Source organism: Chelonoidis abingdonii, chromosome 4 (genome assembly GCF_003597395.2).
Source record: "Chelonoidis abingdonii isolate Lonesome George chromosome 4, CheloAbing_2.0, whole genome shotgun sequence".
Taxonomy (NCBI): domain Eukaryota; kingdom Metazoa; phylum Chordata; order Testudines; family Testudinidae; genus Chelonoidis; species Chelonoidis abingdonii.
Genome location: NC_133772.1, coordinates 91690052 through 91706466, shown reverse-complemented (window position 1 = coordinate 91706466; position 16415 = coordinate 91690052). Strand labels below are relative to the sequence as shown.

Below are 16415 nucleotides of genomic sequence, written 5' to 3'. Positions count from 1 at the left end.
ACTTCAGCTCCTGTGTAAAACATTCAAGACCTAATCCTGACACATGTTGAGGAGCTACCACTCTTAAATCTATGGGAGCTGCATTTTGTTAGCACCTCTCAGAAAAAGGTCCTCAGTTACAGGGCAGCTACCGTTTTAAAGTCTAGATTAGGTGACAGCCATCTCTCCCTTCCATCAAAGGACTGTGTGGATACTGAGTGTTAGCTCTATCCACTTTCCAAGAAAATATTCCCGTAAGGTTTTTAAAAAAGGAGGTTTATTGACTTAATTTAAGAAAACAAGTTTTTAGCTGAAAGATAGGGGAGAGAATATGTACTCCACCATGCTATGTATGTGACTCTTCCTCGTCTTCCCGTTTGAGCTGCTCAATCAGCTGCTGTCGCTCAGCCGCTTGGCGCATCCGCATCATAACCAAACTTTCATAATCCCGCTCCGAGACCACAGAATCCTAGGGAACAAATGACAGAACTGGACTTGTAAAGAACAGCCTACACCCCAGTTTCCAAATTCCCAGAAATCTCCACTCGTTATGAACTGAACAAAAACACCACAGTGGCAGAAAGGATGGGTGCTGCACCTGGCATGTCAGCAGGTTAGAGATACCCAGCTGGTCAGGTTACCAATGACATTTGTTACTATGTGATGGCTGTTTGGCCTACATAAAGTAGCCAACAGACAAGTGCCGGTATCAGAATGAACACCCTTATGGGCCGTCTCAGCAGAGAGGATAGAGACAGAATGGGATCAGAAGACTGATTTACCCTCTGCTCCTCCAGCTGGTCCCAAAAGGCTATGTGAAGGGTTGGTGGGGTCACCCCTCGAAGCTTGCACTACTAATCCTGCTACAGCTCAGGAGAGAATTCTCAAATACACTAAAACTCGGCAACTTCCATTTCCACTAAAACTCATTTCCATAAGCAAACAGTAGAATTAAACAATGTGCTTTGCTTGAGTAAATATAACTTTGTTCTCAGACTGGCAGATTATTCTAGGTTATTACAGAGGCACTGTCAGCTTAATCGAATCAGTGTTTACACTGGCCCCTCAGTCCCCTTATGTCAGTTTCTGTGATTTTACAATCCCTTTTTGTGTGCTGCTCTCTCTCTCTCTCTGTGTATGATCCATAGAACAACAGGGGAAAGTGACCGTCCACAACATATTGTCAAATACACAAAATAATCAAATAAAAAGTTTTTCCGGGGGTTTCAGTTTTAGAATCTCCAGAGTCTTAATGAGGCTAGAGAAAAATAATTCAGCAATAACTGATCTAAATTACTGGTTTTCTGGTATTTGTTGTTTTCTGTTTTTCATTCAAGTTTTTACCATTACAGTTCATTTGCTGTTCCTTCTCAAATCAACATCACAAGACTGATCTGCAATAACTAAAGATGACCTTCCCTTGCTTTCTTTCTAAAACAGCCTTCCCTCAAGAATAAAAAACTACTGATGTTTCAAATAGCACAACAATATACGCAAACTACATAAGCAATAAACTCAGATTAACACAGCTGATAGCTCATCTCAATTGATTGGCCTTTTACAGTTCGTATGGCTACTTCCACCTTTTCATGTTCTCTGTATGTATAAATATCTTCTTTCTGTATGTTCCAGTCTATGCATTCAATGAAGTGGGCTGTAGCCCACAAAAGCTTATGCTCAAATAAATTTGTTAGTCTCTAAGGTGCCAAAAGTACTCCTGTTCTTTTTGCGGATACAGACTAACACGGCTGCTACTCTGAAACCTGTCACTCAGTACTGTTATATCTGATATCAGTTGTACTCTGTAATTAAAACACTACAACAGTAAACAGTCAAATATATATATTGTCAGGTACAAAAGCACACTTGCTGTAAAATTAAACTTCTCTAAAGTGTACTCAAGTGATTGTATAAAAATAGCATCTTCTGACTCAGAGTATGTCTACACTACAAAATTAGGTCGAATATACAGAAATCGTTTTTTTAGAAATCGTTTTTATACAGTCGATTGTGTGCGTCTCCACATAAAATGCTCCAAGTGCATTAAGTCGTTGGACTGCGTCCACAGTACCGAGGCTAGTGTTGACTTCCAGAGCATTGCACTGTGGGTAGCTGTGAGTAGCTATCCTGCAGTCTCCGCTGCCCATTGGGATTCTGGATTGAGATCCCAATGCCTGATGGGGCAAAAACAGTGGCGCGGGTGGTTCTGGGTACATGTCATCAGGCCCCCCTCTCCCTACCTCCCTGCGTGAAAGCAACCGCACACAATCATTTCGCGCCTCTTTTCTTGGGTTACCTGAGCAGACACCATACCACAACAAGCATGGAGCCCGCTCAACTCATCGTCACCGTATGTCTACTGGGTGCTGGCAGACATGGGACTGCATTGCTACACAGCAGCAGCTCATTGCCTTTTGGCAGCAGACGTGCATTACAATTGGTTGCCATTTTCGTCATATTCCTGGGTGCTCTTTTAGCCGACCTCGGTGAGATCGGTCAGGGGTGCCTGGGCAGACATGGGAATGACTCAGCCAGGTTATTCCCATCTTCTGCCGAGCACCCAGGAGATGACGATGGCTCACAGTCGTACTGCACCGTCTTCTGGTGAGCAGCCAGGAGATGATGATGGCTAGCAAACGTAATGCAGCATCTTCTGCCGAGCACCCAGGAGATGATGATGGCTTCCAGTCGTACTGCACCATCTGCTGCCAGCATAAGATGTAAAAGATAGATGGATCAAAACAAGAAATTGACCCAATTTGTTTTGTGAAATCAACGGCCTGCTAAACCCAGGGTTTTGAGTTCAATCCTTGAGGGAGCCATTCTGTGTGACAGTTGTTTGTGTTTCTCCTTGATGCAAAGACACCCCTTTTGTTGATTTTAACTCCCTGTAAGCCATGTTGTCAGTTGCCCCTTCCTTCTTCAGAGCAACAGCAGACAATTGTTTAGTGCAAAACCAGGCGAGGAGGCGACGGCAGCGCGGTGACGAGAGAGACATGGTCATAGACTTCTCACAAAGTACGGACCAGGCAATGTGCACATCATGCTGATGAGCTCTGCATACACGCTGGCCAAACAGGAAATGAAATTCAAAAGTTCACAGGCCTCTTCCTGTCTACCTGGCCAGTGCATCTGAGTTGAGAGTGCTGTCCAGAGCGGTCACAATGGAGCACTCTGAGATAGCTCCTGGAGGCCAATACCATCGAATTGTGTCCACGCTATCCCAAATTCGACCCGGCAAGGCCGATTTCAGCACTAATCCCCTCGTCGGAGGTGGAGTAAAGAAATCGATTTAAAGAGCCCTTTAAGTCGAAAAAAGGGCTTCGTCGTGTGGACGGGTCCAGGCTTAAATTGAGGTAACGCTGTTAAATTCGACATAAAGTTATAGTGTAGACCAGGCCTCAGATCTGCTCCCACCTATTTGGCAATCATTTGCTTTACCGACCAAATCAATGGTTAGGTCATACTGAGACCGCTGCTTTCCATGCTGACCCATATTGTCTCATTGTTTCCTTGTACTGTCTGTCTGTATCCACCTGTTGTCTCTTGTCTTATACTTGGATTGTAAGCTCTCTGTGGCAGGGACTCTTTCTGTTCTGTGTTTGTGCACTACCCTAGCACAACATGGTCAGCTCATAGGCACTATGGCAATACAAATTAGTGTTAGCACCGAGGAGCCGATGTAGCTACGCTGCCTTGCCAATGAGGCAAGTAGCAGAAAACAGAGCCCAGCTGCTTTTTGTGGCAATGGTATTTGAAAAGTGGCAGTTATAGTACATGATCCCATAACTTCAAGATTTCCCCAAGGTATAGCAATACTTTTAGACATTAGTCTTGTTCTCTTGACACCTACAGGTAAAAAAAGCCACCTTAACAAAATAATGCTGAAAATCAATAGAAGTGTTCCATATTTCTGGGAAATAGTCATGTTCCATGCTGATTGAAACAGAATTCTGTGAATATGAAAGAGAAAGAAAAGCCATCTCTTAGAGCAAAAGGAGGCTCTTGCAGGAAAGTGGGGCAGGCGTGAATTCTCCATCATACCCCAGGAAAGAGCTTCCTCTAGTGGAGAGCTGAAATAGATCTGAGACGGATACAGAAGCACATGATTAACTGAACTCTCAAAGTGGAAAGATGGAAGAATCTTATGCTACAACTGATATTTTAGCATCTATATTAACAAGCTTTTGATACCATGAGACACCAGCATGGGCACAGGTAATATCAGAGAAAGTCAGCACTCGTGCCAAAGCAAATCTCAGTCTTCAACAGATGAACTACGTCCCTTCATTGCTAACCTGGAGCTCCGACCCAATGAACAGATTCCCACTACCATCTGCCTGGGTTGGTTAATTAGCCAGCACGAGGCTCCTGCACGTGAGTCACCAACAGCAGAATGTATGCATCACCACCTGACACTTCAAGCTTTAAAATCTAAAGGAGAAAAGAACCACCCCCTCCTTCCATCTGTGGATCTCACCAATACAGTGAGCCAATCAGAAATCACTGTAGTTAGAGCTCTCCAGGGAGAATCCAAGTTTTCCCAAACTGTGTCACAAAACAAGAGGTCATATCGATGAATCTCCTGAAATCAGTTTAAGTGCCCCTCAGGAATCTTGCCTTCTCCTCAGGCAGAGCGTGGGCTGATGCTTCTCTACTCTCCACACACCTACTTCCTGAAATCTTGGCAATTACCAATAGTGCAAAACCCAGTTTCTGACGTGGCTGACTCAGCAAGGGCTTGGCAAAACAAACATATACGCACAAGGAATCAGAGCCTGGGAAGCAGTGACAAGAGACAGATGACGAGAGGTGGAAGAGAGCAGAAGAGAACGAGGCACTGTAGGATTTACCAGCTGCTTCCAAACCAGCAGAATCTTGCCTTGAGCTGCTGATTGCGACACACAAGTACATTGTCTACAGTGGTGGTCGTGGTTCTCATTACTGAATTCTGCTGTCTCCCCTCTGCCTGCAGAACTGAGCTGCTGCTCCACCACAGAGTAAGTCTTTATTCTAAAATCAGTTTTCCTAATCTTTGCTCATTTCCTATGCAGTCTCTACTACTTGCTTCATTTAAAATTCCTCTAGGACTGTATTTCTTTTGTGTGCTTCAGTTTGACAGAGATAATGGCTCCCCTTCTACCTACTCAGTGAGGCTTTTGTGCTGTGCCCTTCACCATGAAGGTGCCTGGTTACCATGGTACCGACATGCTCTTCTGTTCTAGATGCTGGGTTAATCTGTTCTCATTGTGTCTACATGCCATCGCTGCTGTTCACCAGCTCCTTTCTGCAGCATAAACAGGCAGATACCTCAACCCTTTCTATACTAAAGAGGGAGATTCCCTCCTGTACAAAATAGGCAAAAGATCTGGTAGCTCCATTAACTCAGGGAGGTGATAGGAATGAGTTTGCACTTCCTATGATACCAGCCTGTTTTCTCCCTTACAGGAGCTGTGGCTCTTTGCTGAACTCGAGACTGGAGTCCAGTGGCCTCCTACACATTGCAGTGAACAACTCCCCTCCTTTTGCTGCCTAGCATGGATACTTGGCGGAGAGGATCCATTAAATCCACAACGTTCTTCAAGCGTCTTTCATTCAGGAGGCATAAAAAGCTGGGTAATCAAGTCATTATTTTGAATCAGAACAGCCAGACACTTGAGAACAATGGACAGTACAAGAAGGAACCACTAAGAGACCTGAAGGATAAATCAGAGTACCTGTTATGTAAGAGTGAGCAAAATCTAGCTCAGGCACAGGCACCTCCTAAGCCACCCCGGCTGTATCTGGACAGTTCCAGCTGCCCCAACATAATTGACCACACAGAGTCTCACTCGACAGCCATCTCCTTTTCCAGTGTCTCCCCTCAGTACCATAAGGCAACGCAAACACAGGGGACTAACTCCCACGCGGTCCAGGCTACAGACTGTGGGACCTCTGAAACAGGTTCTGATCCCTTCCTTTCCTTCAAAGTGGACTTGGGGCTATCACTCCTTGAGGATGTTCTGCAGACTCTCAGGAAACAGAATCCAAGAGATTACGCAGCTTGAAAGTGTTTATCATTTAAGTTATTAAGTTAATTATCAGCATTAGTAGTTTCCTTAGCCCTCACAGGAGAAGAGGAAACATTGGAGTGTCCCTACCCTGGAGTGCCTGTCTCATTGTCCGGTCTTGCCCACCATAAGCTGTTCTTGTCCAGGCTCCCTTCCTATTGAGCTGCCACATGCTGGAATCTAGTCTGATGCATTTCCATTCTCTACACTGGACGGGGAATTCCTCTCTACTGCTGACACAGTACCTCATCCTGATGAAAAAAAGGCCACGTTTGGTAACAGAGACCTGTTATTTTTGGAACACCGCTGTGACTATAAAAGGCATGGGGAAAAAGGGGGGCACAAAAGCAGGATTCCTGGGTAACTGGACAGTTTGAATGAGATGGCAGCTCCAATATCTCCAAGCCAAGTGGAGCAGAGACAATGGATGATGATGATTCAGGATGTTCCTTTTCCAGTGGGTTTCTTTCCCCCAACTCTGTTAGATGGGCATTCCCATCTACCCTCTAACTGGAAAAAGGTAAGTGGCCGAAAAGGCTCACAATATAGCAACAGCAAATTCTCCAGCCTATTAGCAAGTGGAACAGTTTCTGTAGATATTGCTTCTTAGAGCATGCTCTGAATAATCTGCTGTAAATAAATATAGGTGAGAATAAATGTATGTCATTACAAGGCTGTCCTTGCCTCATTTCACTTGTATCAAGCCACAACAATAAAGATGCCAGGATCACAGCTCCCTTGATCTGTAAGGTAACTATTCACTGGGGTCTTGTCCTCCTTGGTCCCTCATCTTTTTACGACAAGGGTGTTGAAGGCAGTGAGGTTACTGCTTGGCTCCAATCCCTTCTGCTGCTCCTAGTGGGAAAGGCTAGAACTGCAGCCACTGGGACATGCTTCCACAAGCAGATGCTGATCATCTAAGACATCGGGCACTACCACCACTAATGTCAAGGCTAAGAACGCTTGGGGTCAGTCACTGGCTTTACTAAAGTGATTCTGCACTAGTACTGTGGCAACAATTCTTAGCAATTACTAGTGCTGGGTTAGAAAATCGTGTCATTTTTTTCTCTAGGGGTTGCTGACCAGAGGCATCTGGTGCATTTAGCATTTGGGTGAACCATGCCTAAGAAGGTGCAGATGGCTCCTATCCCACTAGCTTCACATCAGACAAAGAAAGCAATATTAAGTCTTACTGCCATCTTAAAGTAGCTTAGAAAATGCCCAGGACAGTGCCAGAGAGAAAGCTGCTTTCAGCAACTGTAGGACAACATTGCTGGATCCCTGGCTAATACTAAAGGGGCAGTGCTGGTAAGAAGCTCCCAGAGAAGACCTTACTAGTACCGGTAAGAGAGTGTTGTGAACAATTTGCGTGGTGCTGGTGTACTCAACACTGTACAACAGCTGCAGTATGTCAGACAAAAAACTCGCTGCCCCTAGGAGGCTATAGTTAGGGCCCTACGAAATTCACAGCCATGAAAAACACGCCACGGACCATGAAATCTAGTCTGCCCCTGTGAAATTTGGTCTTTGTGTGCATTCACCCTATACTATACAGATTTCATGGGGGAGACCAGTGTTTCTCAAATTGGGGGTCCTGACCCAAAAGGGAGGGGTGTGTGTGCACAGGGGTCACAAGGTTATTTTAGGGGGGTTGCGGTATTGCCACCCTTACTTCTGTGCTGCTTTCAGAGCTGTGCAGCTGGAGAGTGGCAGCTGTTTGCCAGGCACCCAGCTCTGAAGGCAGTGCCCTGCCAGCAGCAGCACAGAAGTAAGGGTGGCAATGCCATACCATGCCACCCTTACTTCTGTACTGCTGCCTTCAGAGCTGAGCAGTTGGAGAGTGGTGGCTTCTGACTGAGGGCACAGCTCTGCAGGCAGCAGCGCAGAAGTAAGGGTGGCAACACCATACCATGCCATCCTTACTCTGCGCTGGTGTTGGCTCTGCCTTCAGAGCTGGGCTCCCAGCCAGCAGCACCGCTCTCCAGCTGCCCAGCTCTGAAGGCAGCGCTGCTGCCAGCAGCAGTGCAGAAGTAAGCATACCAGTACTGCAACCCCTACACTCCACACAATAACCTTTGTGACCCCTCCACAACTCCTTTTTGGTCAGGACCTGAACACTTACACCACCATGAAATTTCAGATTTAAATAGCTGAAATAATGAAATTTACGACTTTTAAAAAGCCTATGACTATGAAATTGACCAAAATGGACTGTGAATTTGGTAGGGCTCTTGTTATAGTCTACAGAAAAAAAAGCAGGTACAATAGTTAGTGCACTGTAGTCAGAACATTGTGGCTCTGTAGCAATTTGCAGAAGTAGAGCAGGGAGGGAGCTCAATCTACATGAAGTGGGAGGCTAATCTAGGCATGTGGGTGTGACGAACTGGGAATGTTCTTAATGTTTTCTCTGAATACTGTGTTGGTGCCTCAGTGTCTCCTATGCAGTTCTTAAGTATTTAGGTGATGGGGTAAGGATGTATGGTTGCTGCAGAGCAAAGGACCAGTGTACATAAATGCCTGACAGTCTGTCTCCTAGCAACTGATGGCCTGGGCCCCTCCTCTGCAAAGGTGCCAGCTGAAGGTGTTGGAGACAAAGAGGTCAGGTGACCTCCTGGCCCAGGAAAGGAACTGAGAAGAGGAGATGGGGCTGGAGGGGGTTTTCAGTCTGGAGCTAGCTGGGGACAAGGAATGAAGTGCAGATGTGGGGGTCTGGCTCACTGCCCCCCCAGAATGGACCCGGCGAAAGGATCCCGTTCGCTGTACCTACAAGCTGTTTTAGACCGTGTTCCTGTCATCTAACCTCTGTTTTACTGGTTGGCTGAGAGTTACGACTGACTGCGAAGTGGGGGTGCGGGACCTTCTAGCTTCCCCAGGACCCCACCTGGGTGGACTCGCTGTGGGAAGCACACGAAGGGGCAGAGGATGCTGAATACTCCAAGGAGAGACCCAGGAGGTGAAGCCATGTGAGCTCCTTGCCCTGGAGACAGTCTGCTCCAAGGGAGAGGAGGCTCCCCAAAGTCCTGACTGGCTTGGTGGGGAGCAGTTCCAGAGCATCATCCAGGAACTCTGTGACAGTGGGATGGCATGAAAAAAAGCATGAGGTATCCAAAGGGAGCAGAAGAGAAATGAGTGCAGACCAAAAGGATGGGATGAGAGCTGAGCTGAAGGATAGCTTAAAAGTAAGAACCTTGAACTTAATATAGAAGGGAAGCCAGAGAGGATACTAACGCATGAGGCAGAGGTAGTCAGAATAGTGGAAAGGCAAAGTCTCTTAGCAGCTCATTTTGGATGGACTGGACAGAAGAGTTGATGGCACAGAGGAATGCAGCCAAGACAAGAAGTGACGAGAGCAAGGATTCATATTTTGGCAGCAGGGATAAATTTTGGACATGCATGGAAAGTAGCAGCAGGATTTCGGGAAATCCTGGTAAGAGGGGAGAAGGAAAGATAAGAATAAAAGAGGACCCCACAGTTGTGAGCCTGGGGAACAGGAGGATTGGGAGGTTACTATCATAGGAATGGTAGATGTTACTTTTATCAGCAGTGGTAATTACTACTGTCAGGCAAAAGTGTAACTTTCCAGCTGATGATGTTCCTTTCAGTTGTAGGTCATAAATCCTCACCATTCTAACAGGTGACTGGCAGCCCCACCAGATCAGAGGGCCTCTGTTCAATAGCAATGACTCTCCCACCACCGTCCAGCAGAAATACCATTGACTGCTTTGGCCTGCCCTCCCAGTCTGCTCAGCCACACTAATGACTCACAGCCGGCAGAAGCTAACAATCTTTTACCGTGGAAATGAGCCAAGACAAACCCAGACACAAGCCAGGGCGCTCACACGCGAACTGCACAAATCCATCACCAAGTTCCAATTGCATTAGTGACCCCTTAGCTATGAACAGAGCCCAGGGAAATGCTTTTTAGTTTTTTTCTCATTTTGCTTTATTTGGCGGAAATTTCATTTTATTTCATGGAGTCGTGGGAGGCCCTGGAGATGAGTGGGTCAGTTCTTACCCTAGGGAGTCAGAGGGCCTAAGGAGAGATTGGGTCCTACCCCAGGGGGCAGCTTTGGAGGTCCAGGGATGAGAGACCCTGGGGAGAGATTGGGTCCTGACCCTGAGGGGGTTGGTTTGGAGGCCCAAGGGTGAGGGTGTCAGGTCCTGCCCCCAGGGGGTGGCTCTAGAGGCCCTGAGGTGATCAGATAACCTGGGGGGAGGTTGGGTCATGCCCCAGGGTTGGGGGGAGTTGCATAACCCACCTTATGCACTCTATGCAGCAGCAGTTCCTGTCCCATGCGGCTGCGCCCACCTCCCTGTCCTGGGTGTTGCAACCTGGTGCATGGTGTTGCAGTGCCGCTCAGGTTTGGCCCAGGTCACAATGCCACTCACTCATATTTGATCTAGCCACCCCCATCATGATGGAGGGGTGGCTGGGCCAAGTCAGAGCAGCACTGCAACTCCAAGCAACATGTTGGAATGCCTGGAGTGGGGAGATGGGCCTCATTCTGTGAGACAGGAGCCACTGCTGTGTCGTAAGGTTTTCATTTTATTGGGGGGCGGGGGGTTGTTTGTTTATTTCATGTTATTTCACATTTGCAAAAAATACAGGGTTCTAGGTCTGAATGGGTTCCTCTTCTGCCCTTAAAAAGGGACACTGAAGTTCACTAGGCTGAATTCAGATTTGTCCATCCCCCAACCACCCTAAAGACTCTGCAGTGTCTGTGGAACTCAAGTCAGCTCTATACTGCACGTATAGATCCAGTTAGCTTTGCTCCCTGCTGCTTCCAGGGTGAGAGGGTTTGCAACCATAACCACTTGAGCCTGCAGTCAGATTGGAGAGCCATTCTTCTCGGGTGTGTGCACTGAATGGAAACACCCAACCCCAAAACCTGGGATGGTGGCCAGGCAATTCCTCTTGGAACATGCCACTGAGCAAAGAGTCAGGAAAACAGAAGTAGGAACATCAAACAGCCTTTGAAGCAGCTAAAAATATCCAGCTATTCCATATGCACAACACTTAGTTTCTAAACACTCACTGAAACAGGATCGAGAGTACATGCAGAGCGCGAGCAGGATCACTCTTTTGGCAACGACTGCTCTTCAGGGTTTGGCTTTGACCTTTCAGTGAGGAAGTGGGTCTGGGAATTTTAAGGACTACGCTGTGAATTGAAAGAGCAGAGTACTTTGCCCTCATATAGCACTGTTCATCTTAAAATCTCAGAGTGCTTCACAAAGGTGGATATAATCCCTATTTTTCAGAGGCAGAAATATAACTCAGCGAGGTTAATCGACTTATCGAGGTCAGGCAGCAAATCAGTGACAGAGTCAAGTCTTCCTATTGTATCAAGTTTGGAATATTGCTATCAGAGTGTGACAACAAGCCTGGGGAATTATTTGGTGAACTAACCAGGATGTAGCTAAGATTTAACGATGATCTTCCGTGTGTCTCATTTTATACCAGACATTTTGCTGTATTGTGACAGTTCTCCAATGTGCCTGCTAAGCAACTGATTTGCATTAATAATATGGGGGGTCGGGGGGAAGAGACTACTTCCAAAGGTGTAGTGGAGAAAGGCATCATCCCTACTTTGAACCCTGTCTACCTGTATCAGACAGGTGCTGCTCTCCTTTCCCTTCCTCATACTTAATATACATTTGCTCCTGCTCATAGTTTGACCAGCACACAAACCAAGGATTTCCCGACTGACCCAACTTCCCCTTAAGTGAGCTTTGAAGGAATTTCAGTTCACACCCTTTAACCAGCAATCCACCAAAGGATCTCCAGCGTCAGGGAAAACGTATATTAATATCAATTAGAATAAATCCATGGGAGGAGTTTATAGAGCCTCAGAGCTGAACAGAGAATTTCTCTGTTTCTCAGCTGAAGGAGAAAGACTGAGAGGAGGATTAAATGATCCAAGTAGCCTGTGCCTCATTTTGCTTTTTCTGATGGTAGAGCTGCTTCTGAAAAGGCCACTTGATCAGTGCAAAATATCAAAGGCTGAACAGGAAGGCAGGCGTCTAGCGAGGAGCCTCTCAGTAAACCCTCCTGGGAAGGAACATATCTTACCATGTGTGTTAGGCATAGCATCAGTTTGGGTTGGTATTCAAGTGATTTTTAATAACCAAAGGCCTGTGTTCTCCTTACCTGAGAAGCTCTAGGCTGGCTAGTGCTATCAGGGAACTTCGTGCTGGGATTGTTCTTTGGCTGGCCTTCTAACCAGGAAATCTTTAGAGGATTATTAATCAAACCAACTTCATTCTTCACTGCCATCTCCTATCAATGAGAACATTCTCCCATCATCATCTTCATTCAAACCGCACCACCACCCCCAGCTCAATCTTTAAACTGGCATGTAAGATTTCCTACTCTTAATCCAAAATCCAGGCCAAATAGGACACAAAACTTCAGGATTCACTTCCAGCCATTGCAGGTGAAGAATACCGTTTTATGAAGCCCACACTGGTATCAAACAAAGAAAGGACTTACCATTCTCAGTGCACTTGGTATAAGGACCATGAATAACTTGGTTCAGTATAAGGAGTAAAACAGTAGGAGCAAGATCCTCAACTTGCGTTAACGTGTCAGAGATCAGTTAAAGTTAATGGAGCTATAGCAATTTACGCTAGCTGAGGATCTGGCCCTAGAATTCTGTTCCCATACAGACCAGACTCCAGTTACATTTCTCTTCACTGCCTTGATTACATATAAATACACAAGTGTCACCATCCTCACTATCGCCAGTATCATTATCAGTCACTTGCAGTCTTCCTCTGCAACATCAGTCAACGTTCCCTCTTCCACCTCCAGACTTCCAACAAGTAAATCTGAGGTCTTCTGCTAAACTTACAGCAGCTTTAACTGTAGCAAACTCCACAACTGCACTCCCAGTCTTCTTACTTGAGATCACCAAGTTCAGCACTTCACCATACTGTCAGAATCAATGAGAAGAGACACGTCAAATATAGAACCAGACAAGAAGCAAAATATATCCCAGTGAAACATGGAAATGTTGGTCACGGGAGAAAGCTACTGCTGATCCAGTGCCAGCACAGAATGGTGGAGGAGCTCTAGCTGTGAGGGGAAAGGGGGCAGGATGAGATCACAGCTGCTTCTCTCCCATCAAGAGTCACTCCAAGGAATGATATAGGAGTATCATCTCTGCAGTAGCTAATAGTTACTGTCACTGTTCCCAGCAGGAGTCACTATAGGAACACTGTCTGCCTGAGAACTAACAGCTACTTACAAAACTGCCTCTCCCATGAAGACTCAGGGGAAAATATATGCCATAATAAATCAGATCAGAGGTCCATCTAGTCCAGCAAACCATCCCAACAGCAGCTAAGTGCTTTAAGTGAAGGGGAAAGTGAAGGGGAAAGTCCACAATAATGCACACAGCCTGCCTAATCTTTGTAGGGGTTATTAAACGAGCTTCTGTTCTGAGGGAAGAGTTCACAGCTACTCTTCTTCCAACAAGAGTCACTGTAGGGAATGTGACAGTTCATGGTTCATGAATCCATGATAGCCACCTTTAACATTGGCATGAGGGAGTGAGAAAGCTATACAATGAAGAATAAGAGCCACTTTGGTTTATACGTAGCTCCACCACAATTCTCTGCCCTTTCTTACAGCATCAAGGTTGGGGGATATCAAGTGGTAGGAAAGAGCATCTCAGAACAGGACCTTCTGCAGGATTTGCAGGAGAACTTCTTTTGAGTATCCCCCTTTTGTTTCATCATCCTTCTTGCATTTCCATCTGAGCTAGAAAAAAAAAGCTGCAGGTTAGTTTTGTCCACTTCAACTCACATAGCTGTGCTGAAGATGGCTCTTGCCAGCTACAAAATAACACAAGTCTGACATTTACAGTTACATCTGCAACACTGCCAAGTCAGGGATTTTAATACCACCATCAGCAGACAGACTAAAGAGAACAAGTTATACAGAAGCACAGGGATAAACAGTCCTCAGCAGAATGAAAAAAACATTGTAAAGCACCTTAAAGTAAATAAATGAATGTATCAAGGTAATAACCAGATGTTCCCAGTGTTTTAGGCACACACATCTGAATTCCAAGCTTAGGGCTACTGGTTTTGAGATCAGACTACAGAGGAGGAAAAAAAGAGGGGAAGGGGTATTTTAAGGCAGGGATGGAGAGCTTCAACAAGCATTGAGCATGATGGACAGAGGAGTTTTAGCTTTCTCCTAAACTAGAGGTGCTCTGAGTCTGGGTGCAAACAGAGATGTGCCTTCTGGAAGTGAGTGCCAAGCAGTTACCAATGCTGAAAAGGTTAGTAGCCAGTCTTCTCACAGAGTCTGATTTTTAGGGATGTCTTACTTTGAGCTTGGGAGTTCCTTTGCCTTCTACTCCATTCCCATCTTGTTTGCCTAGGAAGAGAAAGAAGAGAAAGTGAAAGCACAAGGGGGAAAACCCAAGGATAAACAGTAACACCCCACAATTTGTTAGTGCATATGTACAAGGCAGCGGCAAGCCTGCCTTCTGGGTTTCTTCCCCACTAAAGTTTCCCACTGTTGCTGACTATGGTTCAGCACCTTAGCATAGACAAGATGCCGGTGACTGAGAGCATTTTTGCTACCGTGTTGTCTAGACTTGCCCTGATCAAAGTGAGACAACACCATTGTAAAACTGAAGGTAGTGTGAGAAACCTGTCCACTCTTGCTCCTAGCAGCAGAGAAAACAAGGAAAACAAAATAAGGCTAGTGTAGACGGCAGAATTAATCCTGTATGCCAATCTGTGCTGACAAGGGATTATTATACTTTTCCCTTCCATTGCATCTTCTATCCAAGGATCTCATAGAGCTTCATAAGCATTCCTTAAATTAATCCTCAACAACCTCAGTTCATCATCGGTAAAATGGGAATGGCAAAGTACAGGGAGATTAAATGACTTGCCTATGGTCACACTGGAAGTCAGTGGCAGACCCCAGATGAGACATCAGATCTCCTGACTTACAGTTCTATTCTTTATCCACAAGATCGCCCTTCCTTAAGAGATTAAGGAAAGAGATTGATTTAGCTACTGTCACCTCTCCCAGAGCAGAAGAGATACAAAACAAGGGACAGAGCAATTTTAAACAAGGAATGCCTTAACTTTTTTCCAGAAGCAGAGCAGTATTATCTCAAGAATGGGAATATATTTTCAGTCCAGGTAGGTAACAGAGTATTACAGAACCAAGGGAAGAATCTGTATGCAGAGATGTGTGTGGCGTGGAAGGTTGAGAGTGCAAGTGAAAGAGTCTGGAAGGAAGCTCAGTTATAAGTGTCTGAGGGGAACTGGCTATAGGACCTGAGGTGCCGGGAGAATTTAGGGGCTGACAACCTTAAATATGTCAACTTTCTTTTCTCAAATAGCAACATAGGAGGAGGGAAGGGAGTTTAGGAGCTGTGTGTCACACAGTTCAAGAATCTACCGATTTCCTGGTTCTGTACAAATCTGGTATGAAGCGTGTGTGTACACAGGCATGGGGGAGAGACCAGAAATGTGAGTTCCAGGAACTAAGCACAAGAGAGCTCCAGTCTGTGCAGAGAAAGAATTTCCACATGTTGAGCCTTTGTAAGCGATAGATACCAAGTCACTTTCAGCGGAGCACAGGGGAGAAAATGCAGAATTAGTGACCCTCGGGAAAGCCAGAATTGCTCTCTATCAGTAGTTAAATAATGTGGGCCAGTAAGCATAAACTGAATACATCTGACTGTGATTGTCATTCATATCCTTCTAGCTCTACTGTGGAGAATCCCTTTGGGGATGTCCAGGCTCTAAGCTTCAGAAGCTTATCCATATTCCCAGAAAAGGAAAGGAGTGGGTGGAAGGGTGCAGGAAAGGTTTGAATGACCCTGTTTCCATCATCCAGTGCACTGATTCACCACCCTCCTTCCTATGGGAAGGATTTCAGCAGGAATCTGAGCACTGCCTGCCTCCGGCAGTAAGCCACGGACCTGGGTGTGTACAAAGAGGCCAAGATGAGGGAGTACAGCCATACTGACTGTGACACCCTGGCACCCCAATATTCACCGCTGTCACGTATTAGGATATGTTTTGTACAAAATATGCCTTGTGAGGTATCGTTCTAAAAGTCCTGATCTGCTGGACAGTAATATCTCGTTGGATTGTATGTGCTACCGTCATATGTGAAGTTAGGCTATGTATATGTTACTGAAACATGTTGTGAGGTTGAACACACTCACAAGCAGCCTTTCAGATACAACAGTAAAAAGGTCAAACAATGTTAATGGTTTATTGAGGCAATGCAAACAAGTGCAAGGATTACCTCAGGAACTGTGTACAACAGAAACATCTCAGAGATAGCACTACACAATGGGAACTGTTTGACCCAGGTCACAGTACAAGAGCTTTCCAGCAAGTGGG

The 16415-nt window shown here is 45.8% G+C and overlaps 2 protein-coding genes across 2 annotated transcripts in view; one reads left to right on the top strand and one right to left on the bottom strand.

Annotated features, from left to right (window-relative positions):
• Positions 1–239: 239 nt before the first annotated feature.
• Positions 240–16415, bottom strand: part of DNAJC17 (DnaJ heat shock protein family (Hsp40) member C17) — a 28497-nt gene continuing 12321 nt past the window's right edge. The window contains exons 7-11 of the mRNA XM_032769032.2: positions 14366–14415; positions 13714–13791; positions 12881–12961; positions 12178–12306; positions 240–448 (exon numbers count right to left, since the gene is read on the bottom strand). Coding sequence (XP_032624923.1) covers positions 326–448; positions 12178–12306; positions 12881–12961; positions 13714–13791; positions 14366–14415 — 461 coding nt within the window. The 3' untranslated portion in view covers positions 240–325. The remainder of the gene's footprint in view (positions 449–12177; positions 12307–12880; positions 12962–13713; positions 13792–14365; positions 14416–16415) is intronic.
• On the top strand, positions 873–6926 carry C4H15orf62 (chromosome 4 C15orf62 homolog). The gene is made up of 2 exons (XM_032769034.2): positions 873–4979; positions 5428–6926. The coding sequence occupies exon 2, from the start codon at positions 5517–5519 to the stop codon at positions 6024–6026; it is 510 nt and encodes a 169-aa protein (XP_032624925.1). The 5' UTR covers positions 873–4979; positions 5428–5516; the 3' UTR covers positions 6027–6926.